This window comes from Pipistrellus hanaki, assembly GCF_964339955.1.
Source record: "Pipistrellus hanaki genome assembly, chromosome: 4".
NCBI lineage: Eukaryota > Metazoa > Chordata > Mammalia > Chiroptera > Vespertilionidae > Pipistrellus > Pipistrellus hanaki.
This window is the reverse complement of record NC_140506.1, coordinates 95,596,576-95,622,830: the sequence shown is the minus strand read 5'-3', so window position 1 is coordinate 95,622,830 and position 26,255 is coordinate 95,596,576. Positions and strand designations below refer to the sequence as shown.

The window sequence follows — 26,255 nt, the reverse complement described above, 5'->3', positions numbered from 1 at the left end:
CCCCAGTAGGGGGTGTGCAAGAGGCAGCTGATCTATGCTTCTCTCTCATTGGTGTTTCTCTCTCTCTCTCTCCCTTTCTCCCTGTAAGAAATCAATAAAATATATATTAAAAAATAAAAAAAATAAAAATAAATAAAAATAAATAAAAAAACAACAATGGCCGAAACCGGTTTGGCTCAATGGGTAGAGCGTCGGCTTGGGGACTGAAGGGTCCCGGGTTCGATTCAGGTCAAGGGCATGTAACTTGGTTGCGGGCACATCCCCAGTAGGGGGTGTGCAAGAGGCAGTTGATCGATGACTCTCTCATCGATGTTTCTAACTCTCTAACTCTCTCCCTTCCTCTCTGTACAAAATCAATAAAATATATTAAAAATAAAAATAAAAGAACAACAACAAAGGAAGATCAGCTCCTGGGGTCAGGCCTCCGGCAGGGAACAATGTCTGCTTAGGACGCAATGTCTTTGTTTGCAGTGCATTTATTTGACCTTCTATTTATGGCAAATGATACTGGTTTTCCATTTACAGAGGTGATACAAGAAATATTCCTTTTAAAATAAGCTTATTAAGCAAACAGTAAACCGATTCAAAGAAAACATAAGTAAACAGCGGTACAGTGGTAAACTGATACGGCGAGCACCCTAACAGCATGGCTGCAGCTCGGAGTGACGACGCCCTGGCCTCTCCCGGCGCTGGCTCTGCTCCCAGAGGTCAGCTGACGCGGGTGCTGCGGGGCCAAGGACGCCGGGGGCTCCATTCCTCCGGGAGGAGCTGGGGCTTATAAGTAAGCCTGCCCTGTCTCTCCGGAACATTCCAGCAGGCTTGGGGGGTGGTGGAGGGGGAGATGGGGGGGGGGAGACCAGAGACTGCCTTTGGGAGCTCCCTGCCCTGGGAGGGTTTTCCATGTCGGTTCAGCCTCAGACGTCCTTGGCCCAGGCCTCCCTTACGATGGAGGGTGAGACTCGCAGGCTGGTGACAGCCTGCAGACGGGCAGAGGAGCCCGCCGGCTTACTCTGACTCAGAGAGGGCCTCTCCAGCTTGGCGCCCCTAGTTTGCTCTGAGCTGGGGTCAAAGTCTCAGTTCACTTTCCGTGAGATGCTCCGTTGCCCGGTCCTGACCTCTGTGCTTTCCTGGAGGGATGATCCCGGCATCTCCGGCTAGCTCAGCTGGCAGCTGTTCTTTGGCGTCCACCGGACTCTGCCTCCGACACCGGCGCTCAGACACAGTGCGGGCGGTGCTCCTTCAGGCCCGTCTTGTACCTTGAATTCCTAATCAGGAAGGTGATCTTGGCGGCTCTGGCCCAGAGTCCCCCCCCACCTGCACTCTGCGCTGAGCGCCCCCTCCAGGCAGCCAAGCAGAAGCACCCTGAGCTCCCGGCAGCACAGGCTGTCCACACCCAGCTGCCAGAGCAGACCCAGCTGAACGGAAACCCAGGCGCACAAAGCCTGGCCTTCCCGGGCCCCGATGTCACTGGGTCCCCGGCTGGAGCCTCTGAGGCTGGGCCTTGCCCCGAGGTCTCTGCGAGGCCAGCCCTCCAGGGTCCAGGGATTCAGAAACCCACGCTGGTGCGGCTCTCCCGCCTCCAGAAGGCCGAGATCTCCTCCAGGGTGACCCGCGGCTGCAGGCCCCACTCGGGATCAGGGCTGCCCGGCCGCAGTCTGCGGGCCGGGGGGCTCCCCACACTCATGCTGGGCTCCGGCCTCTGCTCAGGCCTCTGCTCAGGCCTCTGCTCAGGCCTCTGTTCAGGCCTGTGTTCAGGCCTCTGTTCAGGCCTCTGTTCAGGCTCGGCCCAGCTCACCAGGCCTGGGGCGTGGGGCCGCCCTTCCCAGGCCTGGGGCCCCCAGAAAGTGCTCGGGGTTGGGGCCTTGGGTGGCATCTGGGGAGCAAAGAAGGTGGGAGGGGCGTGTGGGGGTGGAGGGGCAGGCGGGGCCGTCGCCCGGGCCTCCAAGGTGCCCCCGGGGACGGGGACGGGGGCAGGGATGGGAGTGTCGGGGGCTTGGTCCAGCAGCAGGGGCACCTCGGAGCCGTACCAGTCCTCGGAGCGCTCCCGGGGGGTGCCGGCGGGCTCGATCCACAGCTCTCCGCCCGGGCGCCAGACCAGGGTGGGCGGGTGGCGGCCGGGGTCGGGGCGCAGGGAGCGGCGGAACAGGCGCTCGGCCAGCACGGCCGTGGTGAGCAGGAAGAGGGCGGCCAGCGCGGCCAGCGCCAGCATGATGGGGATGCAGGGCCCACAGGGCAGCGGGGGCCACGCGGCCGGCTCGGACGCAGGGGGCCCTTCCATGTACCCAGGCGGCTGCTCCGGGGTCCACGGCATCTGGAGAGACAGGGCAGGAGGGCAGCACAGGCCAGAGGCGGAGAGGGCAGCCAGTGCCCAGCGGAGACTGAGGAGAGAGGCGGGCAGGGGGCTGGAATCGGGCCCCAGAAACAGGCCCCGACGGGGAAGGAGCAGAGGGACCCCAGGAAGGGCCAGAGGAGGCAAAATGGGGGGAAGCACCACTGGGGCCCTCAGCCTGCTCCGAACCCCCATTTCCCCTCCAGACAGCGCTCTGAGGGCCCCAGGGGCGTCGTCCCTGTCTCCTCAGCCCTCGGTCTCGCTGGGCCCACAGAGAGGAAGAGGTGGGTGCTGGTCCCAGGGGCTCACCTCAGTCTTGGGTCCTGGGCGCCCCTCTCCCCTCAGAGCTCTTCCCTGGCCTCCTTGCCTGCGGGAGGGCGCAGAGCGGCCTCAGAGGAGGGCGGAAGGGAGGGCACCACCTGTTGCTGGGCAACTGTGCCCCAACTCCCCTGTCCTGAGGCCTGTTTCCAAGGCAACCCGAGGGGATGTGGTCACTGCGGTTGGTGGGGAGGCGGTTTCTGGCAGGCGGGGTGGGGCCAGACTGGGCAGTGGCTCTGCTGAACTCAGTGTCACCCCACAGGCCCCAGAACATTCACCCAGAGGCCACTTCCCGCCCCCTCCGCCCAGCACCACGGCCCCCTCCCCTCTCTCCGGAGGCTGCCCGGCCTGGCCTGCTCTCCGGCCCCCAAACCCTCAGAACACGCCTTTCACGTCTCCATGTTCTCAGACCGTGTGCCCCAGTTTTGGTTAGAAAATATCTGGGAGGTGAGGCCTGGTAGCAACAATGTCAAGCCTCTGGGGAGAGTCCAGGGTAAAAAACAGGCTCAGGGCAGGTCTCGGAGACCCCGGATGTTGGCCATCCTGGCTCCTCCCTCCGTGGCTGAGGGTGGGAGCAGCTGGGTGGGGACGGGCGGTGTCAGCTCCTGCTGTCCTTTCAGGCTGTGTAGTTTGACTCACTCACTGACAGGTGACAAGTGAGCCCCAAATACGAAAGGCGTTGTGCCCAGTCACAGCCACGCACACCGGAGGGATGGGGGAGCAGGGATATAAATGCCTGTCTCGCAAGCTCCGGGAACATAGCACAGCCCTTACCAGGTATTAATATTTTGTTTTGCAAAATGACAACCGTTTAGTGTGAAAAGCTACAAAAATAGGTTGAAATGCTGGTGTCTTACAAAAGGTGGTCACGGGGCAGCCTGACTCAGGTCGCTCTGCCCGGGTGGTTTGCAGGAAAGGGACAGAGGACAGAGAAGTGCAGCAGGGGGTGGAGTCAGTGGAAATGAACAGCTCGTGTTTCTGGGCCTTATGAGGTCTGCAGGAGCCTGATGAGACTGGAATTGGATGAGATTATAAGCCTTAAAGTCTGAGCTTTAAAAATATATATATATAATTGATTTCAGAGAGGAAGTGAGAGGGAGAGAGAAACATCAATGATGAGAGAGAATCACGATCGGCTGCCTCCTGCACGCCCCCTCCTGGGGATCAAGCCCACACCCAGGCATGTGCCCTGACTGGGAAACCAACTGTGACCTCCTGGTTCGTAGGTCGACACTCAACCACTGAGCCACACCGGTCTTAACAGTCTTTTATCACTTTTAAAAAATATATTCTTATCTATGTTCATAGCAGCACAATCCACAATAGCTAGGTGCCCGTCAGCAGATGATTGGATCAAAAAACTATAGTACATCTACACAATGGAATACTATGCTGCCATAAAAAAGAAGGAATTCTCATCATTTGCAGCAATCTGGATGGAATTGGAAAACATCATGCTGAGTGAAATAAGCCAGTCAATGAAAGAGAGACACCACATGACCTCACTCATTTATGGATAATAAAGAACATTATAAACTGATGAACCAAAAGATAGACACAGAGACAGTAAAGCAACAAGCAGACTGTCAAATTACAGTGGGGAGGGGAGGGAGATCTGGGGGAGATAATAGATCAACCGAAGGACTTGTATACATGCATATAAGTACAACCAATGGACACAAAACTCTGGGGAGGGAGGGGATGTATGGGAGGGGGGGCAATGTTAAATATGTACACAGATAATAATTTAATAAAAAAATAAAAATAAATAAATAAATAAATAAATAAAATAAAATAAAATAAAAATATATTCTTATTGATTTCAGAGAGGAAGGGAGAGGGAGAGATAGAAATATCAATGATGTGAGAGAATTATTGATCAGCTGCCTCCTGTACACCCCACACTGGGGATTGAGCCTGCAACCTGTACATGGGCCCTGACAGGAATTGTACCTGGGACCCTTCAGTCTGTACTCTATCCACTGAGCCAAACCAGCTAGGGCTCTTTTTTCAGTTTTTTTAAAAGCTAAAATTTTTTTTCATTGATTCCTCAAACAATTAAATAGAATTACCACATGATCCTGCAATTATGCTCTATGTATTTTATGCATATACAAAAAAAACAACAACAACTGAAAGCAGACTCAAACAGATATTTGCACACCAATGTTTATAGCAGGGTTGTTCACAATAAGCCACAAAGTAGAAACAAATGTTCATCAGCAGATGAATGGATAGACTACATCACACACACACACACACACACACACACACACTGGAATATTATTCACCCCCAAAAGAAAGAAAATTCTGACACATTCTAAATATGCATGTATTTTTTTAATCCTCACCTGAGCATATTTTATTTTTAGGAGAGAGGAAGGGACCAAACCACAAAGTAGGTGTGTGCCCCGGGCAGGAATGGAACCTGCCCCCTTCAGGTGCACAGACCTGCTTCAACCAGCCGAGCGGCTGGCAAGGGCACAGTCCACTACATGGACGACCCTCCAGGAGAGGGGTGGCCACGTCTGGCCCTCAGGCTGCATAAGGCCCCTGAAATCACTTGGTCCGGCCCTGCCAAGGCATCTGCACGCAGGACTCGAAATTCAATAAACCTAGGAGTTTTTTCATAGCAACAAAACTTATAGCAAGTGCATTATAATAAGCGAATGATATTATAAATTTCCAAATGGCCCTTGGCAGGGAAAAGGTTCCCCACCCTGCTCTAGGACATGATGCTAAGTGAATAAGCCCGTCACAAAGGAAAAACACTGAATGATTCTACTCACAGGTTCCTAGATCCTGCAGCAAAGCATGTCAAACTCATAGAGACGGAAAGTAGAATGGTGGGTGTGAGGGTGGGGGTGGGGAGAGAGGAAGGGGAGTTACTTTACTTAATGGGGATAGAGTTTCAGTTTGAGAAGATTAAAAAGTTCTGGAAATGCCGAGACCGGTTTGGCTCAATGGATAGAGCGTCGGCTTGGGGACTGAAGGGTCCCGGGTTCGATTCCGGTCAAGGGCATGTACCTTGGTTGCGGGCATATCCACAGTAGGGGGTGTGCAAGAGGCAGCTGATCGATGACTCTCTCTCATCGATGTTTCTAACTATCTCTCTCCCTTCCTCTCTGTACAAAATCAATAAAAAAAAAATTAAAAAAATTTAAAAAAAGTTCTGGAAATGGAAGTAGTGATGGTTGCACAACAATGTAAATATGCTTAATGCCACTGAACTGTACATTTATAAATCATTGAGATGGTATGTTTTATGTTATGTGTAGTTTACCACAGTAAGAAATTTAATATAGAAAATGGAAACATAGGCAAGAACATTATTTCCCGTAATCTCCGCACTCCCAAATAAACCTGCATCCTTTTTTAGGGGCTCTGTGGGGTGGGGACCAGACCCAGGTGTCCTCACTTCCAGGTTTCTCCCACTGCCTCCCCGCCACCCCTGAATTTCTGAGAAGGGGAGTCCGGAAGTTACGCAGGAGCGTGTGCAATGGAGAGGTCTCTGGGCGGGGAGAGGAACGCAGGTCTCTGAGGGCGCTCTGGGCTGTGGGTGGCTCCGGGCCCGGGGTTCAGGGTGGGCTGGACTGCGCTTGGAGCCAGCAGGAAAACTTGGTCTCCGCAGACAGGCGGCTGGCTGGGTGCTGCTGTGCAGAGGGCTCTCCCTCCTGAGTCTGTGTGGTGGTGGTAGGCGGAGTGCTGTTACCGGCTTCCAGAGAATAACCCGAGGCCTGGCTGTGAAAGGCGCGGGTTTATTAGGACTTACGTGTGCACGGGGGGGGCGGCTGACAGGTGAAGTTCACCAAACCGACCGCCGCCCCCAGGAAAGCTGAACTGCTAAGTTCCATCCGGCCTCTGGCCTCTGGCCTCTGGCCTCTGGCCAGGCCGCGCAGGGGGCGGCTGAGGGCCGGCGGCCCCATTGTTTCGCCACCACGCAGACTTTGCCAACACGAGGTTTTACGGAGCACAGGAAACAGAAGCAGGAGGGGGGCGGTGCTGCGTGAGAGCAGAGCGCTGCTTCTTCTGAGGAGCTGGCCAGGCTCCCGCGGGCTCGCAGCCGCTTACTGTGACCTCCATCCTCTGCCCGTGGGCAGGAAGAGGGGAGCTGGAGCACAGGAGGGCCCGTGCTATGAAAACAGTCTGCAAAGCTCTCAGCTCTGCCGTCCTGAGGCTGGGCCTGGCCTCCGCCGCTGGGGGAGGCTGGGCTCAGCTCCCTGCAGCGGGCACAGCAGGGTGACCGCATGCTCCCGAGGCTGGACTCCAGAGGAGAGCGCTCCCGCCACTCAGTGCACGCCGTGGTGTCCAATCGCATGTGTGAGAAAGCCCGTGGGTAGGTGCCCCGCTAAAGCCCCAGCGAGGGTCCCGGCGGACAGCCACTACCCCACCCCTCAATGAGCAACATTCCTGTCGCCCCAGCCCAGCCCAGCCTTCCAGCCTCGTCAGCTGATGCCAAGGAGCGCAGAGGCGAGCTACCTCTGAGTCCGGCCCGAACATGGGTTTATGACTAAAATAAATTGCTGTTTTAGGTCAAGTTTCGGAGTGGTTTGTAACACAGAAATAGATAACTTGGAACATTCTATGCCAGCGGTTCTTTATCCCTATCACCGACACTCCTTTCTATTCCGCCGTTTTAGGGTCTGAATTGGGGGGCGGGGGGCAGAGGAATACAGTAGCAACAAGAGCGTTAAGTTGGTGAAGAAATACCTCAGGTGGTTCAGACATGCTCTCCCCCTAGCTGAGATCCACCAGCCCTGCTCTGTCCGATACAGTGTGGCTCTCCACATTAATTAGAATGAAATAAGTAAAATGCCCCGTCTCAGCAGTTACACTGCAGGTTCTCAGTGGACAGTGCAGCTGGTGGCCGCTGCACTGGGCAGCACAGCTGTGGGCGGGCCGCCGCCACAGGGCGCTCTGCTGGGCGGCGCAGGCTCGGGTCCTCGCTGCCTGCGGAGGGGCTGAGGCCCACGGCCAGCATCCGGGAGCGCATGGAAAGCAGACCTGCCGAGTCAGCGGCTGCATCGCATCAGGATACCGGGTGGTCTGGAGGCAGATGCACATCAGAAAAGCTTGGCTCTCGCCCAGAGTTCTCGGCCTCGCTGTTCATTAGAAGCACCGGAGCTTTTTACAAAGCTTCAGTCGTTGAGGTGCAGTGGGTGCCAGTCCTCGCTAAGGTTTCCAGGGGATTCCGATGTGCAGCTGAGGCCGAGAACCACTGCCTGGCACTACTCTCTGTTATCTGCTGGGTGCCCGCTGTTTGAGGAATTTCCTTTCCTGAATGGCTGCAGTAAGAGCGGTCACATTTGTACAAAGTCGCTGTACATTGAGTTACTGGGTCGGACGCCTCAGGCATACTGGCTGGACTAATTGCTGTAGTTCTTTCCCTCTAAGTTTTAAGACTAACTGGCTCTCTGGGAGACTGAAGCTGTTAGACGGAAAAGGTGGGAACTGCCAGTGGTCCCTCTCCCATCACTTGAGCCAGAGAAGTGAAGGAGCCAGCCGCAGAGAGGAGCACTGACAGATTTCTGATGGTGTCTGAGTTCCTTCCCAATGCCCTGCCGTATTGCTGTCCTTGGTTCCTATGTCCTAATAATATTACATTTTCCTTTGTGCCTAGTAACTTGGGTTAAGTTTCTGGGACTTGTAACCCAAACAGTGCTAATTTACATAATCCTGGGTCTGTTAACCATGTTTCAGAACAGAATTTCTGACTAGACTCCACAGGTGACTCAAAGTTAATGAGTAAAGAACAGCTTTATTAATATTGTATACATATTTCTTTTTTTATACTTTTATATACTTGTGTACTATTTCATAATGTAAATATGTTTTATAAAAGCCGCCTCCCTCTGTAAGCTTATTTATGTCTATCTGAACTATGGCATCCTGACCTCCCGGTTGGCGGGCCTAGAAATGTCTGGGATAGTCTGGAACAGGGGTCTTCAAACTACGGCCCACGGGCCACATGCAGCCCCCAGGGGAGTCTGATCCTGCCCGCCAGGTTTTTTGGGCAGTGAGCGCAGCCGAGGTGTTACAGTAGGAATTAGTAGTTCATATAGTCCGGCCCTCCAGCTCTCTGAGGGACCGTGATCTGGCCCCCACTTTAAAAAGTTTGAGGACCCCTGGTCTGGAACCGCTCCTCCTCCTCCCTCTCCTGTCGCTGGTCCAGGTGACCATATATGTAAAGCCCCCTTCCCACCCCCACAGCCACCCCCTCACTCCATTCTCACCCCCTCAGTCTCCACAGCCTCATGAGGTGGTTTCCCTTCCTCTCATGTCTCCCCATCCTCATCTTTTCCAGGTTAGTCTTTTAAAAAGACAGCTCTGCCGAGGCTGGTTTGGCTCAATGGATAGAGCATCGGCTTGGGGTCTGAAGGGACCCGGGTTCGATTCCGGTCAAGGGCATGTACCTTGGTTGCGGGCATATCCCCAGTGGGGGGTGTGCAAGAGGCAGCTGATCGATGACTCTCTCTCATCGATGTTTCTAGCTCTCTATCTCTCTCCCTTCCTCTCTGTACAAAAACAATAAAATATATTTAAAAAGACAGCTCTGATCCTATCACTTTTCTGCTTAAAATTTTCTGAGGGCCTACTGTTGCCAACAAGATCACGTTGAAATTCCTTGGCTAAACACACAAGGCCCTTCATGGTCTGGCTCCAAACCCATCTCTGCAGCCTCACACTCACACAAGCTCCAGCTCCGGGAGCCCACTGTGTGCACTTACTTCCTCATCGGCCCATCCAATAAAACATGTGGTGGGACAGCTTACTGTGTGCTGGGGCACAGAGTCCTTTCCCTTTGAAACCAGAGCACCCCTCTATCCGGCCGGCCTTCTTTAGCCCAGCAAGGCTCCGCTAGAACACCCTTCCCTCGGGAAGCCTTTCGCTGCTTCTCCAAAGGCTACGAGTTGGAGTCCTCTCTGTGGGGGCGGGGAGGGTGAGCAGGGAAGGCTGGCCAAGAGTCACTGATGCTCATCTATTATTCAGGGCCTCCAGGAGTATTACCAGGAGCCAACCAGGATGGATTGGCCTGGGTTCCAAAAAGAGCAGCCACGCCAGGTCGACTGGCGGATGCATCACGCTAGACGTGTGCTAGACACCTATTTTCAGGAAGAGAAGCCAGTGTGGAGTGAGTGTGTCCATGGGTGTGCCGATGGGCGTGCTCCCGTGTGTGTGTGTGTGTGTGCATGTACTTTTGCTCTTGTATGCTTGGGTGTCAGAATCCCTGACGGTGAGCTCAATGCAGCTGCAGTCAGGAACACAACCATGATGCCCCTCCGGGGAGTCTGGCTGCTTTTGCAAATGGAGCCTCCTAGGACTAACATGCAAACTGTGAACCCTAACTCGAGTTGGGGACATTTTGGCTACTAGTAAAATCACAGACCCAAGCAATAGTGATTGACTATCTACTGTGTGACATGTACAGGGGGATTCACCAGTGAGCTATCACACATGGTCCCTGTACTGGTGGGGCTTATTTGGGGCGTAAGCAACCACACATGTCCCAGCTCCTGCTAGTCTCAGTATATGTTAATTACCTGCCCCTCCTTGGTGTATGAGAGACTAGGAAGACTTTCTGGATGACAGGCCTGATTTATTTGGGGGTGGGCAGTCAGGCAGGGGGAGGAAGCAGGCTTTTCCAGCAGTGCACCCTCTGAGGAAACATGTGTTTGCAAAACTGGAAGCCACAGTTCTGTGCTATGTCCTACCCAATCAGTATGTACAGGTGACACCAGGCCTAGTGTATCTGACCCTCAAAGGACAGGTTTGGGAGGTTGGTGAGCTACCCCTTGGAGTTCTGCTCATGCTCAGCTGAAAGGACTTGCTAACTGATCACCAGGTGCTTGGGTCCCCTCTGCCCAATCTCACCACCCTGGACCTCAACAGTTCTCTGCATCCCCAAACTGAAGCTGACGCTCACAGGCCCCATCAGGAGATAAACTAAATCTGTTAGATCTCATGGAAGCAGTCAGTTGAGGTAAGTGTGGGTAGTGGCCCCTGCCCACATGGCCACTTGTTGTAGGTCTTGTTTCTCTGCCATAATGACATGTGGAAAGCCATTGAGGCCCATTCCAGACGGAGGCTTTCAGTACCCAGCATCCCACCCTACACCCTGGGATACATTGATGCCCAGCCGAAGTGCCAGGTGAAAGAAGGGCTGAGGGGCTACCACATCTTTCCCCAGCTCCTGCGTGTAAATGAGCCTGACTGTACTCGGGTTCTTAGCCTGATTCTGGTGGAGATGGATGTTCTCAAGAAAACATGAAGCTTCGTGCCCTCCAGGAATGTTTACTCCCCCTGGGTGCTGTTAGCCACCTGAGACCCAGCTGGAGGACCCACTGTGTCCTGGTTCTAGGAGACGCATCCATCCTCCAGCACTTGCATCCTGACACCGAGGGCTTCCAATGGTCCTGAATGCATCGCTCCACTGCTGCACTTCCTACGTATAGCAGGACTGGGTGGCCAACCTGTATTATTTCCATTGAACTATCTACTGTATACAGGGGGGATCCATCAGTGAGCCATCAGACATCATATATAATTCACATGCAATGAATTTCACCCTCTTAAAGTGTACAATTCAGTGGTTTAAAAAATATTCATAAGACTATGCAACCATCACCAATACCTATTTCTAGAACATTTTTATCACCCCAAAAAGAAGTACTGTATCCATTAGTAGTTACTCCCCACTCCCTGGTAACCACTATTTGCTTTCTGTCTCTGGATTTGCTTATACTGGACATTTTATGCAAATCTCTCTATATAAAAGGCTAATATGCAAAGCGTCCCCTCGGGAGTTCAACTGGGAGAATGAGAGTTCAATTGCTCATTATTATGTGTGCTGACCACCAGGGGGCGGCGGTACAGAATATGGGGGTGACCAGTGGTAGTGGTGGGACACTGAGGGAGTGAGGGAAGGAGGAGGTGGAAAGATGGGGAACCTGATCGGCCCTGATCAGCAGCCAGGGACTCTACCCATGCATGAATTTCATGCATCGGGCCTCTGGTGTAATAATATAATATGTGGCCTTTTGTCTTTTTATCCATGTCATAGCCTGAATCAATACTTCAATACTTTTTTATAGCTGCACTGGAGGCCCAATGCACAAAATTTATGCAAAGGACTCCACGGACCTAAGCAGCAGCAGCCCCAGCTTCATCTGGAAGGTTGTTTGGCGATTCTGGTCTAATTAGTATATAACCATTTTATTATTATAGATAACATTCTAGTGTATCAATGTATTACATTTTACCCATTTATCAATTGATAAGACTTGTGGGTTGTTTTCCCCCCTTTTTGTGGGTTGTTTACTGTATTTTCCGGCGTATAAGACGAGCCCCCTAATTTTACAGTTAAAACATAGGTTTAGGCCTATATTCGCTGTATAAGACTACCCCCCACTTCCGAGGCAACACCAGTTCTTTTTTTAATAGACCGTCTCTCTGACTCTGGCCAATCTGAGAAGGCTTTTTTTCAGTTTCAAAAGTCGTCTTATACGCCGGAAAATACGGTACTCTTTCTTTAGTTCTTATAAGTAACTAGAGGCCTGGTACAGGGGAATGTATGCACCACTGGGGTCCCTTGACCTGACCTCTGCCCTCCCGCAATCTGGGACCCCTAGGGGGATATCAGACTGCGGGTTTTGGCCCAATTCCTGCAGACCAGGCTGAGGGACCCCACTGGTGCATGAATCCGTGTACCAGGCCTCTAGTATGCATATAAGATCTTTAGTTAATCTCTTCCTGACCTTCCCCCTCCCTTTTCCCTCTGAGATTCATCAGTCTGTTCCATGTTTCCATGCCTGTGCATTGCGTGTCTGTCCCTTGGTGGTCAGTGCATGTCATAGTTACTGGTTGAACAGTCATTTAGGCTTTTATATATATAGATGCTGCTATGAACACTCATGTACAGGTTTTTGTGTGGACATGTTTTCAATTTATCTTTGGTATAGACTTAAGAGTAGAATTTCTCAGTCACATTGTAACTCCATGTTTAACTTTTTGGGGAACTGAGGATGGCCAAATTTACATCTGCTGAATTCATCCACTTCTCTAGTTTTTAAAAAAAAAATTTTTTTTAATTGATTTCAGAGAGGAAGGGAGGGAGAGAGAGATAGAAACATCAATGATGAAAATCATTAATCGGCTGCTTCCTGCACACCCCATACTGGGGTCAAGCCTGCAACCCAGGCATGTGCCCTTGGCCGGAATCAAACCTGGGACCCTTCAGTCCGCAGGCCGATGCTCTATCTACTGAGCCAAATTGGCTAGGGTAGTGGTCAGCAAACTGCGGCTCGCGAGCCACGTGCGACTCTTTGGCCCCTTGAGTGTGGCTCTACCACAAAATACCACCTCATGGGCGAGTCTGTTTTGAAGAAATGGCATTAGAAGAACTTTAAGTTTAAAAAATTTGGCTCTCAAAAGAAATTTCCATCGTTGTACTGTTGATATTTGGCTCTTGGACTAATGAGTTTGCCAGCCAGCGGACTAGAGCGTTACTTTCTCAGAACTCTCACCTCCTACAGGAACAAAAGCTTCAGACCTTCTCACTCTACATTGTTGAGTACAACTATGAACCTGGCTCCTGGGAAAAATGTGGAGGCCACCAATTTCAGGAAAAAAGAGAATCAATAGCAGGTACCAGGGGAGACTACTTCCGGAAGACTTTGTTCTCTTCCTGCCATGCTTATGCCACCCATCCTGGCTGAAGCCTATAAACCTCTTCTTATGCAATGTTAACGTGACTGGACTTCTGGATCTTCTGTTTCAAGCTGTTTTCATTCACACACACCTAACCCCATCTCCACACTGCCTATTGAGCATGGTGTGCTTCGACCTTGCCACACTCACCTGGAAACAAGAAGCCACAGCCACGAACAACTGGGCGGTGAGCAACTCAGGAGGCTCTTGACTCATGCATGGTTCAGGCAGATACAGGAGCATGCAGTCAATCCTAAACTTCTCTTGACCAGACAGTAAACCATGCTCATGCGTTATCTGAAAAGCACATCACCAGGTGGTAAGAAGCAGAGAAATGGGCAACAGATAACCCCATTTTATACTCAGAAACTGTGACATAATGGAGTTGAGTAGCTTGTTTGGGGTGACTAACTGTCCCATTTGCCTGGGAATATCTGGTTTTATAACCAAAAGTTCCATGTCCCAGAAAACCTTGTCATTCTGGGCCAACTGAGAAATTTGGTCAAGGTGAAAAACGATGAGAATGAATTAGAAAGGTCTCAAGTGCCACTCTTTGTGGAAATCTGGGGAGGTGAGAGGATCATGGGCTTTGGAACCAGTCAACCCTGGGATTAAATCTGAGCTGCCAGGCTTAACAGCTGTGAGACCCTTGGCAATCTATTTAATTTGTGCCATTACCATTTCTTCACAAATCACCAACTTGAAGGAGTATTGGGAGATAATATTAGTTTGTAATAAGGACCTTATAAGTAGGATTAACAATTGGATCCCCTTCCACCTTGATTTAAGATTGCTTTTTATCTTTGAAAGATCATAAAGGATTTGCCCCTTCACACTAGGAGCCCACATTAAACTTGATACCATACAAGACTGATCTATTTGACCATCAAATTCCCCAGGCTCTGAGCCTTACCTTTCTCCCACTCCACCTGCTGGTCCATCTTACTGACACTGCTTTTTCCTGGAGTCCATCACTGACTGCTCACCCTCCCTGACTTCACTTCCTTTATAACCTTTAGTCCATGACTTTGCAGTTCTTCAACCCTTCTCTCTCCAGCACTTGTCAACCTAGTCCTTCTGCCACCGCTTCCTCATAATCCTTTTGCCTGGATCAATATAATCAGCTTCCTTTTGTCCTATACCAGGTTAGAGAGAACATCTATTGGAGAAGATCACATTTAGAGTCTCCAGCTCTACCTGGTTGCTCAGTGGTTCTGTAACATGGATCTGGACAATTCTCTCTTCCTTACCTACATGCAGCTGCTCTTCCAAACCTTTCACAGCTTCCCTAGAGAGCCCTGCCCACTGCCAACAGTCTCTCCAGTAACTGTAGCCTCTTCCTTCTCCATACCTACAGCAGGCGCTCCGGCTCTCTTCCTTGTTGATTCTCAGACATCAGGAGTGGGGTTGGCCCCATTTGCCCCTGATCCCCACCCCAGTAATGGTAGATTAGTAATCAGAAAATAAACTCTTGGCTCCACTCATGGCCTGCCTGGGGAGTCTTCTTGGCTTCCTCCAGTTCCTGCAGCCTTATCTGCCCTGATACTTACCTTCTGTAGTGAAGGAAGATGTGTCCCACTTTGTCCTCGTACTGATCTTCCTACTTTGTTCAAACGTCTCCACTCCTCCTATGCTACTGTTCTAGCATAATTGATAGTGTGTCTTCATGAGCCCGGCAATTTGCTAAGCACAATTTTTATATCCCATTTACTAGTAAACCTCTAAAATAACCCTTTAAAATGGATCTTTCATTGTTCATATTGTTACAAAAGTTCCTCATTTTTTCCCCCTCCACCAGGTTCCCACCCCACCCTCTGCCCTTTCCCCACCCTCCATTGTCCTCATCCATAGGCGCACAGTTTATGTTCATTCTCTTCCCGCACCTCCCACTCCTCTTTTCCCCGAGAATCGTCAGTCCACTCCCCTTCCATACCTCTGATTCTATTATATTCAACAGTAAATATTGTTCATCAGGTTTTTTAATTCCCTTGGTTTTAGATTCACTTGTTGATACGTATTTGTTGTTCATAATTTTTATCTTTATTTTCTTCCTCTTCCTAAAGAACCCCCTTCAACAATTCATATAATTCTGGTTTGGCGGTGATGAAATCATTTAGCTTTTTTTTTTTTTATTTGTGAAGCTCTTTATCTGGCCTTCGATTCTGAGTGATAGCTTTGCTGGGTAGAGTATTTTTGGCTGTATGTTCTTGTTATTCATCACCTTGAATATTTCTTGCCATTCCCATCTGGCCTGCAGGGTTTCTGTTGAGAAATCAGCTGACAATCGTATGGGTGCTCCTTTATAGGTAACTACCTGCTTTTCTCTTTTTTTTTTTCTTTTTTTTAAAAATATTTTTTTATTGATTTTTTACAGAGAGGAAGGGAGAGAAATAGAGAGCTAGAAACGTCAATGAGAGAGAAACATCGACCAGCTGCCTCCTGCACACCCCCTACTGGGGATGTGCCCGCAACCAATGTACATGCCCCTGACCAGAATCGAACCCGGGACCTTTCAGTCCGCAGACCGATGCTCTACCACTGAGCCAAACTGGTTTCGGCTCTCTTGCTGCTTTTAATATTCTCTCTCTGTCTTTTGCTCTTGGAATTTTAATGATGATGTGTCTTGGTGTGGTCCTCTTTGGGTTTCTTTTGTTTGGGGTTCTGTGTGCTTCCTGGACTTGTAAGTCTATTTCTTTCACCAGGTGGGGGAAGTTTTCTTTCACTATTTCTTTCAATATGTTTTTGGTATCTTGCTCTCTCTCTTCTTCTGGAACCTCCATAATTCTGATGTTGGTTCACTTGAAGTTGTCCCAGAGGTTTCTTATACTATCTTCAATTTTCTGGATTCTCTTGTCTTCTTGCTTCTGCGAAGGAGTGTCCTCTGGCTCTTTGTGTTCCAAATCTTTGACTTGATTCTTATGATCTTCCATTCTATTTTTAGGACTCTGTATAATATTTTTCATTTCAGACAATGTGTTCTTTATTTCTAGTTGATCCCTTTTCATAGCCTCATAGGTCTCATTTATTTTATTGGCCTTTTCTAGGAAATTCTTGAAAAACCTTATAAGTGTGGTTTTGAACTCTATATCCAGTCGCTTTTTGTCCTCCATTTCTTTCGTTTGTGATCTGTTTCCTTGTCTTGGCATTTTCCCTGCTTCTCTGAGTTGGTAGGGTGGCTTTGTGTGTTAAGGTGTCCCATATGGTTCAGTGGGTCAGCCTCCCAGTTATCTGAGGTGAACACTCTTGGTGCACCCCTTTGTGGGCTGTGTGTACAGTCTTTTGTAGTTAAGTCTTAATTGTTGTTGGTATCACTGGGAGGAACTGACCTCCAGGCCAATTGGCTGTGAGGATCAGCTGTGTCTATGCCGGGAGACAGCCTTATTCAAAAGCCTCTATGCTCAGCTTGGATGGGGTGGTGTTTCAGGGTGGAGCCTACAGTCCTGGCTTCCTGTCAGCCCCGCCCTATGAGGTTCCTGAGTCTCAGTGTTCCTCAGTGTCCTTTGGTACTCGCTGCAAGCACCTCTGAGAGAAAAGTGCCCTCGAGTTTCGCCCACTACCGGACAGTCTAGTCTCTCCCCCAATGAGCCCGGAACTGGGGTTCAGTGCAGTTGGAAGTGGGGTTCAGTGCAGTCTGGAGCTTTTGTCTCCTTCCTGCTAGGGCAATCCAGCGGCACAGTCAACAGTCTGTCCTCTGCGCGCAATGTGCGCAACTCCAGGGTTCTGCCTTTTGCCGCTCCCCTGAGTTTCCGCCTTATGGCCCAGATTCCCTTTGTATGAGTCTGAGTCCCTAGGGTCTGGTCTAGAACTGGGGTTCAGTACAGTCGGAACTGGGCTCAGCACAGTCCGGAGTTTTTGTCTCCTTCCCGCTAGGGCAATCCAGCAGCACAGTCAACAGTCTGTCCTCTGCAGGCAATGCGCGCGCCTCCGGGGCTTTGCCTTTTGCCGCTCTTCTGAGTTTCCGCCTTACAGCCTAGAATCCCTCTGTATGAGCCTGGGACCCCGGGGTCTCACCCAGAACTGGGGTTCAGTGCAGTTGGAACAGGGGTTCAGCACAGTCCAGAGCTTTTGTCTCCTTCCTGCTAGGGAACACCAGCCAGGCACTCAGCCGCCCCTCCTCTCCGGCTTAGTCCTCTCCCCATGTGTGCACCACACCGTGTCTCTGTACCTTAGGCTTTTACAGCTCCTCTGATTTTCTTTCCGGTTTTCTCTTTCCTTCTAGTTGTAGAATTTCCAGTCAGTCAACTTTCCTGTAGATCTGGATAATGTCCACTTTATATTTTAGTTGTATTTTTTGAGATTGTTGTGTGAGGCTGCAGTTAGACATTTACCTATGCCGCCATCTTGGTTTCCTCCTGAAATGGATCTTATCCTTCTTTTATTAATGTGGTTCAGAGACTTAAACAACTTGCCCACAATAAATGGTAGAGCTGGACCTCAGCCAGGTTCTCTCTTCACTCTGTAGTCCTGGCATCTGTGACCAACTTCCCTGGCCAGGGGCAGGATCCGCATTCCCTCCTCAGTGTCTGACTAGTCTGATCAGCTCACTCTGCAGGGCTATTCCTTTGGGTTTGCCCCACATGTGGCTCTGAACCCCTCTAGGGCAGGAAGCTTCCATTCCAAGTGTCCTAATTAAATGCTTTTGGTTGCATTAAGTTCAGGCTACCTTTGCCTGTGTATCAGTGTTCTGTGGTTAGTTGAGCATTTTGTCCTTATCCTTTTATAAATTGAGTAGACATGAAAAAGTGACGATACCAGAGAAAAGGTATGAGATCTCATAACCTTGGCACAATAGGAGCAAAGCTGAGAAGTATTGTGAAGCTGAAGTCAGTGACTCTGGCCTCAGATAGACATACACTGGGCTTTAGTTTATTAACAGAATTTACCCAGTGACTGGAAAATACACACACAGGAGTACTCAGAGATACAGAAAAAACCCATGATGTACTAGTACCGTGACTCAGGGGATCCTCTTTCCAAATCCTGAGCCCCCCAATATGGAGGAAGCTTTCTCTTGATAACATTTGGTTTCTTTGTCCCCCAAATAAGGATCAGACTTGTGGACCTCTCTCAGGCTTTGCAAAAAGCCCTGTGTGTTGGGATGGGGGACATAAGACCACACCTAAAGGCCTGACCTGGCGCCAGCGCTGATAACCCCCCCGGGGGTTGTGTACGGTTCATGGTTTATGGCCTCTGTAAAATGTGAGTATTTAGGTAAACAGGTCTTGCAAGGCCACATGATTAAGTGACTTGATTACAGGCTAACAAGAATGTTAGCATTAGGGATACTGATTAACTAGGTACAGAGTCAGATTGCTAGCCCCCTCCCAAAAATGTATTTTTATGTTCCCCATCAAGTTAGTCTGCAGTATCTTCAATTGAGAAGGAACAAAACAAGACTGAAGCCTGTGTGTGGAATGCTAACAATACTAGTACATGATTTACTTGAGCTCACTTGATTTATATAGAAACACTTCCTCAGCACTCACCATGCACACATCTGCTGGAGCTTTAATCTCATTACCATTAAATTCTCTCAGCAACCCTGGGACATAGGTACAGTCTCTCTCTCTCTCTCTCTCTCTCTCTCTCTCTCTCTCTCTCTCTCTCTCTCTCTTTCTAAAAAAACAAGCAGAGAGAAGTAAAATACCTTGCCCCAGGCGCTGGCTGGCTTCTGAGTGGTGGCAGCTGGGTCCCCACACAGCGGTGCTCTTCAGAGCACTCCACACTGCTCTCTTTTCATGCATGTGGAACACACCATGTGCAAGAGCAGATGACTGTTTGAATCTCATGTGATATATATATATATATAAAGGAGGCCAAATCTGCTCTTATTTTTTAGATAAATTCTTCCTGACACAAAGCAAGAATGAGTGCATCCAGGTAGAATGACCTCAGCCACTCCCACTTTGACAGCAGCTTGTCCAGCAGATAAGAGCACTGGATCTGGTTGGTCCACCCAGCCCAGATGGATGGGGACTTTATCTCTCCTAATATTATATTGTCATATGTTTAGAGAGTGATTGTGAGAAAGAAAACAAAGGGAAGATAAGCTAAACAAAGAGAAAAAAAGAATTGCAGTGGATCAAACAATTCAGTAAGGACTTGAAGACAGAAAGCAAAAAATGAGGAGGCTTATAAAAAGTTACCATGATCCTAGCTGGTTTGGCTTAGTGGATAGAGTGTTGGCCTGTGGACTGAAGGGTCACAGGTTCGATTCCGGTCAAGGGCGTATGCCTGGGTTGCGGGCTCGATTCCCAGGGGAGGAATACAGGAGGCAGCCGATCATCAATGATTCTCTCTCATCGTTGATGTTTCTCTCTCTCTCTCTCTCTCTCTCTCTCTCTCTCTCTCTCTCTCTCTCTCTCCCTTCCTTTCTGAACTCAATAAAAATGTATTTTTTTTAAAGTTACCATGTAACGATGCCTTAATAAAAGGAAATTAAGTTCATGTTCCCTTCAGTCATCCAGACCATCTTACATAAAATTCATTTTCAAGTCTTAGTATGCATTTGACAACATCTCTAGAATCTGTTTTGTTATTTTTTAGAGATAGGGAAAGGTAGCGAGACATATCTATTGATTGCTTCCCAACCCAAAACCAACCCAAAACCTAGGTATGTGCCCTGACTGGGAATCAAACCCTCCACCTATGGTGTAGGGGACGATGCCCAACCAAATGAGCCACACCAGACCAGGCACATCTCTAGAATCTGAACTCAAGCTAAGCCATAAAATAAAGCAACCTGTGAGAAAGATCATGGCTGCCCAGATCAACTTTATGTGAGAGACCAAAAAGAAAGGCTGTTTTGTGTGTTGTTGTTGTTGTGTGTGTGTGTTTCATATGTTTTTATTAGAGGCCCAATGCATGGATTCATGCACAGGTGAGTTCCTCCACCTGGCCTGCACCGCACCCTCTCACAATCTGGGATCCCTGGGAATCGGGCTGAAACCGGCAGTCTGACATCCCCTGAGGGAGGTAGCAGTGCCGAAGCGGCTGCTGCCGCTGCTCCGTAGCACTGCCGCAGGGCTGGGAGAGGTGCCTGCCACTGCAGCTACGCTCACCAGCTGTGAGCCGGCTTCTGGCTGAGCAGCGCTCCTGCTGTGGGAGTGCACTGACCACCAGGGGGGCAGTCCTGCCTTGAGCGTCTGCCCTCTTGTGGTCAGTGTGCATCATAGCGACCGGTCAACCAGTCAACTAGTCATTCTGGTAGTTCGAGCATAAAGGTAGCTAACAGAGAGGAAGGGATAGAGAGATAGAAACATCAATGATGAGAATCACTGATTGGCGCCTCCTGCATGCCCCACATTGGGGATTAAGTCTGCAAACCAGACATGTGTCCTGACTAGTAATCCAACTGTGACCTCCTGGTTCATAAGTTGACACTCAAGCACTGGGCCACATTGGCCAGGCAAGTAAGGCTATGTTTTATGGAAGTCTGCAAGGAGAAGAGAAAAAACATTTACTCAGTGCTTACCACATGCCAGGTCTTTACCAGAGGTTGACAAAAATGGATTATTCTCATGATCTCCAATTTACATATGAAGAAACTTAGTAGGTCATGAAGCAAGGGCTGGAATCAGTCTTTAAGCCCATGTCTCTTTATAATACAACTAGAGGCCCAGTGCATGAAATCTGTGCATTTGTAGGGTTCCTAGTGGCTGTCAGCTGCTAGCTGGGTACCCCCTCTACCTCCCCCCCAACCCCCTTGCCTGCCACTGCCACCAGCCAGGGCCTTCCTCCCTTCTCTTGACTGGCCCTGCCCCCTGGTTGAACTCCTGGATAACTCTTGGTTGAGGGGACAATTTGCATACTGTGCTTTTATTATATAGGATAGCCTGTCTGTGAATTCTTAGTACATTGCTATATGTTTCTGATTTTAAAAAATGATGAACTCATTTTTAGTATGATCTTTCTATATAAAAGGCTAATATACTAAGTGTCCGACCATTCAACCAGTTACTATGAGGTTTACTGATCACCAGGGGGCAGACACCCAATGCAGGAGCTGCCATGACATACACAGAAAAGCAGCACTGCAGACCTGGTGCCCACAAAGCAACACTCTGCTTTTTCCTAGTGGGACACAGGCCCCACCACCACCCTGGAGCGACAGCCACCAAATCACAGCCAACGCTGCCGAGACCCCCGTGGTGCAAAATACGGCCCACAGCCCAGCCCAGCCCGAAAATGATAGTTGTGGGCGCCAGGTAATGACATCATGTAGCAACTCCCAGCTTCCTCTCCCAGCAATGACTAGCCTCCTTGTAGTTTCTTCAGTCCAGGAACACAACTTGCTTTATAGCCAGATGCAAACATTTCACAGTTTAACCAAATGTCTGTGAAGCATTTTCCTATGCCTCATCTCATTTGATTCTCACAGAAGCTCTGGAATAGGTAGATAGAAGACTTGGTAGAATCCTATTTTCTTTTCATTAGCTGGAAAATGGGAGATTTAGAAAGCTTAGAAACTTTACCGGACTGAAAAGAACTAAAAAATGGTGGACCTTGAAAATGACTTCAGGTTTTCTCACTGAACAGAATATAATCAAACACTGCTGCAGCTAAATATTTTACCCTTTGTTCTCCTTGTGTGATCTACAATAATAATCTGCTTTATGTTGATATTTACTGCTGTGTTGTTGACAATTACCTGAAAGAGAAGTTGGGTGCTTCACTGGGCTGGATAAAGTTTAGCTAAATCAGAAATCAGGTCTAATTAAGCAAGTTTCATATATATATATGGCTAAGTTGATTCGTGCATGCATGATACATATAAAGCTCTTGCTGGCACCAATCACTTGCGTGTGTTTTGTTCTGTCATGGTTGATTGTGAATTTGGTTGACACTTCTATTATAGAGAAAGGGCAAATAGCAATATAAAAATATTTCTTCTAATTAATTTTCTTTCAATTGCACAAATTCGTACACCAGGCCTCTAGTATGTATATGAAAGCATTATGTTGTATATCTGAAATTAATATGTTGTCAATTATATTTTAATTTTAAAAATTAACAACATACACAAGCCACAGTTTGAAAAAGACTGTCCTTTAAGATTTTGGTTGCTCTTGAGACTTGTTTTTCTCATTTTACAAATGCAGAAATAAAGGCTCCAAAGAATGAAGTGACTTCTCTAAGAAGTGTTGGATAGACCTCAATCTGGAATTCTGTCTTTGTGTCCAGTATTATTCTGAATACAGTTTCTCCAGAGGAATTGTAAATAAGAAACAAAAAAACACCCAAATTTAAGCCTGCAAGAGGAGAGAAACAGAGGTATGGAGGAGCATTTGACAGACATCTCACCTGCTCTGTGCCAGGTGAGATGGAGTTGGGAATTCAGAGGTAGGTAAGACAGTCCCTGCCTTAGAACGTGCTCCTGCTTTTGGAGGAGGCTTCCATGTAAACAGATAAATTAGCGTGCAGGTAATTATAACCAGCCTCGTGATGTAAGAAGCACAGCTGGAGGCCAGGGAAAGGAAGGAGGAATTCTGTTTGAAGTGGAGGTGCTGGGAAGAGAAGAGACCCCAGGATTTTGTGAGAGAAGGCTAGGTGGTGGGTGCAGGAGAGTGGTGGTGATGGTGATGGTATGGGCTGAATGTCTTGAGGACAAAAGATAGCGGTAGGTGGGCAGAAGGAGAGCATTTTAGGCAGCTGGAGTGGTATGAGCAAACCACAGAAACAGGCACACGAGGGTAGGGAGTAGAGGGATCCTCTTGCAACTCAGTGAAGTCACTTCTGCTCACTAGACTAATCACTGGAACAGTGAAGGATGAACAGAAAAGCCATGTTCACATTTGTTTATCTGATAAAATCCTTTGTTCAAATGAAACTGCTGTGGAGGCCCAATGTGTAAGTAGGAGGTAAGGAATTATTTTTGCCTTAAACAGGAAACATACACCGAGTGGCCAGATTATGCGTTCAGAGATCATAATAATCCCTGGCCACTCAGTGTATATGCCATTGTTTGGAAATATTTTTTCAAAAATCCTTAGTGGGGATAAAGGAGCAGATTCTCACCCTGGGGTCTGAATTTGCAACAAGGCTTGAAGAGGACAAAGCTGCTTTGTCTGAGGGAGGAAACAGATCTCAGGCAGTCCAGGAAGGCAGGAGAGAGGGACCCAGTGAAACAGGGAAAGGCCCCCGTGGCTTCCCACCTCCACTCTTACCCATCCTCCAGGCCATTCTCCCTCTATCAAAACCCAGAGTGAATAATTATTTTAAAGGCAAAACCCTTCAGAGGCTCCCCTCTCTTCTCAGAAGGAAGCTAAACTCGTGACCACAGCCTCCCAGGCTCTGCACAATCTGCCCACTGGCTGCTGCCCAGACCTCACCTCCTGCAGGCTTCCCTCACACTAGCCACCCTGCCCTCCCTGCTGTTTCTAACCTCATCCCACACACTTCCTGCTTAGAGCTTTGGTGTTTGTTTGTTCTGCCTGGCCTACTCTTCATCCAGATATTTGTATTTCTCTCCACTTCAATCAGGTCTCCACAAATGTTACCCCAACAGAGGGCCTCCCGCCCCCTCCCTGGCAGAGGAAGAGTGTCCACTTCTCAGGCTCTATGCTTTGTTTCTTTTTTTCCCTTCTGGAAATTGAAGATACTTTATTCCACAAAATTTTTTACACAATGCTTAATGTCTGTACAGAATTAAATTACTAAAATATAAGGAAATTCTTTGTTTTCTTTCTAAATTTATTGATTTTTTAAATCCTCACCCAAGGATATTTGACCTCATTGTCGTTTAATTTGCATCTCTCTGATGACTAGAGATGTTGAGCATTTTTTTCATGTCTCTGGCCATTTGTATGTTCTCTTTGGAGAAGTATCTACTCAGGCCTTCTGCCCATTTAAAAAAAAATAATTAAAAAAAAAAAAAAAATATATATATATATAGTTGATTTCTTTACAGAGAGGGAGAGAGAGAGAGAGATAGTTAAAAACATCGATGAGAGAGACATCAATCAGCTGCCTCTTGCACACCCCCCACTGGGGATCTGTCCACAACCCAGGTACATGCCCTTGACTGGAATCGAACCTGGGACCTTTCAGTCCACAAGCCGACACTCTATCCACTGAGCCAAACCGGTTGGCTCTTCTGCCCATTTTTTAATTGTATTGTTTGTCTTCCTTTTGTTGATTGTATGAGTACATTATATTTTTTGGAAATTAACCCCTTATTAGATGTATCATTGGCAAATATGATTTCTCACATGGTGGGTTTCCTTTTCATTTTGATGCTGGTTTCTTTTGCTGTGCAGAAGCTTTTTATTTTGATGTACTCCCACTTATATTTTCCTTTGTTCTCTTGCCCTAGGAAATGTATCTGAAATTTTTGCTCTATGGGGTGTCTGATATTTTATTGCCTATGTTTTCTTCTAGGATTTTTAGGTTTCATGACTTACATTTAAGTGTTATCCATTTTGAGTTTATTCTTGTATATGGTGTAAGTTGGTAGTCTTGTTTCATTTTTTTTGCATATACCTGTCCAATTTTCCCAACACCATTACTGAAGAAACTGTCTTTACTCCATTGTATGATCTTACCTATATACTTTGTCAAATATTGAGAATAATGGTGTGTGTCAATTTCTGGGTTCTCTGTTCTATTCCATTGATGTATATGCCTGTTCTTGTGCCAGTACCAGTTTGTTTTGATTACAGTGGCTTTGTAATATAACTTGATATCTGGTATTATGATCCCTTCAACTTTTTTCTTGTTTCTCAAATTGCTGCATTTATTTGGGGTCTTTTTTTGATTACATATAAATTTTTTGAGATTTGTTCTAGATCTGTGAAATATGCCACTGATATTTTGATAGGTATTGCATTGAATCTATAGATGGCTTTGGGTAGTATAGACATTTTAATTATATTAATTCTACCAGTCCATGAACATGGAATATTCTTCCACTTGTTTATATCTTCTTCTATCTCTTTTTTCCAATGTTCTATAGTTTTCTGAGTACAGGTCTTTTACCTCCTTGGTTAAGTTTATTCCTAAGTATCTTAATTTTTTTGTTACAATGGAAAATAGTAATTTTTTAGTTTCTTTTTCTGAGAGTGCATTATTGGTGTATAAAATTGCCATTAACTTCTGGGCGTTACTTTTGTATCCTGCTACATTGCCTAATTCAATTGTTAAATCTAGTAGATTTTTTGGTGAAATCTTTGGGGTTTTCTTTTTTAAAAAGTTTTTATTGATTTTAGAGAGGAAAGTGAGGAATAAAGAGACAGAAACATCCGTGAAAAAGAAACATCATTGATTGTCTGTCTCCTGCACACACCCCTACTGAAGATCACGACACTACCCAGGTATGTGCCCTGTCTGGGAATTGAACTGATAACATCTTGGTTCATGGGTCGATGCTCAACCACTGAGCTACACTGGCTGGGCTTTAGGGTTTTCTATGCACCATATCATGCCATCTGTGAATAATGACAATTTTATATCCTTCTCTCCAATTTGGATGCCTTTTATTTCTTCTTCTTGTCTGATCACTGTGACCAATATTTCTGATACTATCCTATAAAAGGGTAATATGCAAATTGACCCTAAGAGTGGAACCACCAGGAATAACCTGTCGCTATGATGTGCACTGACCACCAGGGGGCAGGTGCTCAATGCAGGAGCTGCCCCCTGGTGGTCAGTGTGCTCCCCCAGGGGGAGCTCCACTCAGCCATAAGCTGGGCTGAGAGCTGCGAGGGCAGCAACAGTGGCGGGACGGGAGCCTCTCCTGGCTCCTTGGCAGTGCTAAGGCAGCACTAAGGATGTCCGACTGATGGCTTAGGCCTGCTCCCATGGGCTCCTGGACTGCCAGAGGGATGTCTGAGTGTCAGCTTAGACCCAATCCCCCAGGGAGCAGGCCTAAACCAGCAGGTGGACATCCCCTGAGGGGTCTCAG

The 26,255-nt window shown here is 48.2% G+C and overlaps 1 protein-coding gene across 4 annotated transcripts; it reads right to left on the bottom strand.

The window, feature by feature from the left end:
- Positions 1-470: 470 nt before the first annotated feature.
- On the bottom strand, positions 471-2,811 carry LOC311621715 (transmembrane protein C16orf54). 4 transcript variants are annotated; one of them, XM_084882115.1, is made up of 3 exons: positions 2,639-2,811; positions 1,782-2,311; positions 471-1,745 (listed from the first exon to the last, which is right to left on the bottom strand). In XM_084882115.1, exons 2-3 carry the CDS (start codon positions 2,309-2,311, stop codon positions 1,547-1,549), a joined length of 729 nt encoding a protein of 242 aa, XP_084738241.1. In that variant the 5' UTR covers positions 2,639-2,811; the 3' UTR covers positions 471-1,546. The 4 variants fall into 4 exon arrangements, with proteins under 4 accessions (XP_084738241.1, XP_084738243.1, XP_084738242.1 ...); XM_084882117.1 differs by having other exon boundaries at positions 471-1,709; positions 1,770-2,311; positions 2,639-2,810; XM_084882116.1 differs by having other exon boundaries at positions 471-1,721; positions 1,770-2,311; positions 2,639-2,808.
- Between the last annotated feature and the right edge of the window lie 23,444 nt (positions 2,812-26,255).

Bases quoted from the DNA above. Each gene is read 5' to 3' on its own strand.
- LOC311621715 (XM_084882114.1), bottom strand. From the start codon at position 2,311: ATGCCGTGGACCCCGGAGCAGCCGCCTGGGTACATGGAAGGGCCCCCT.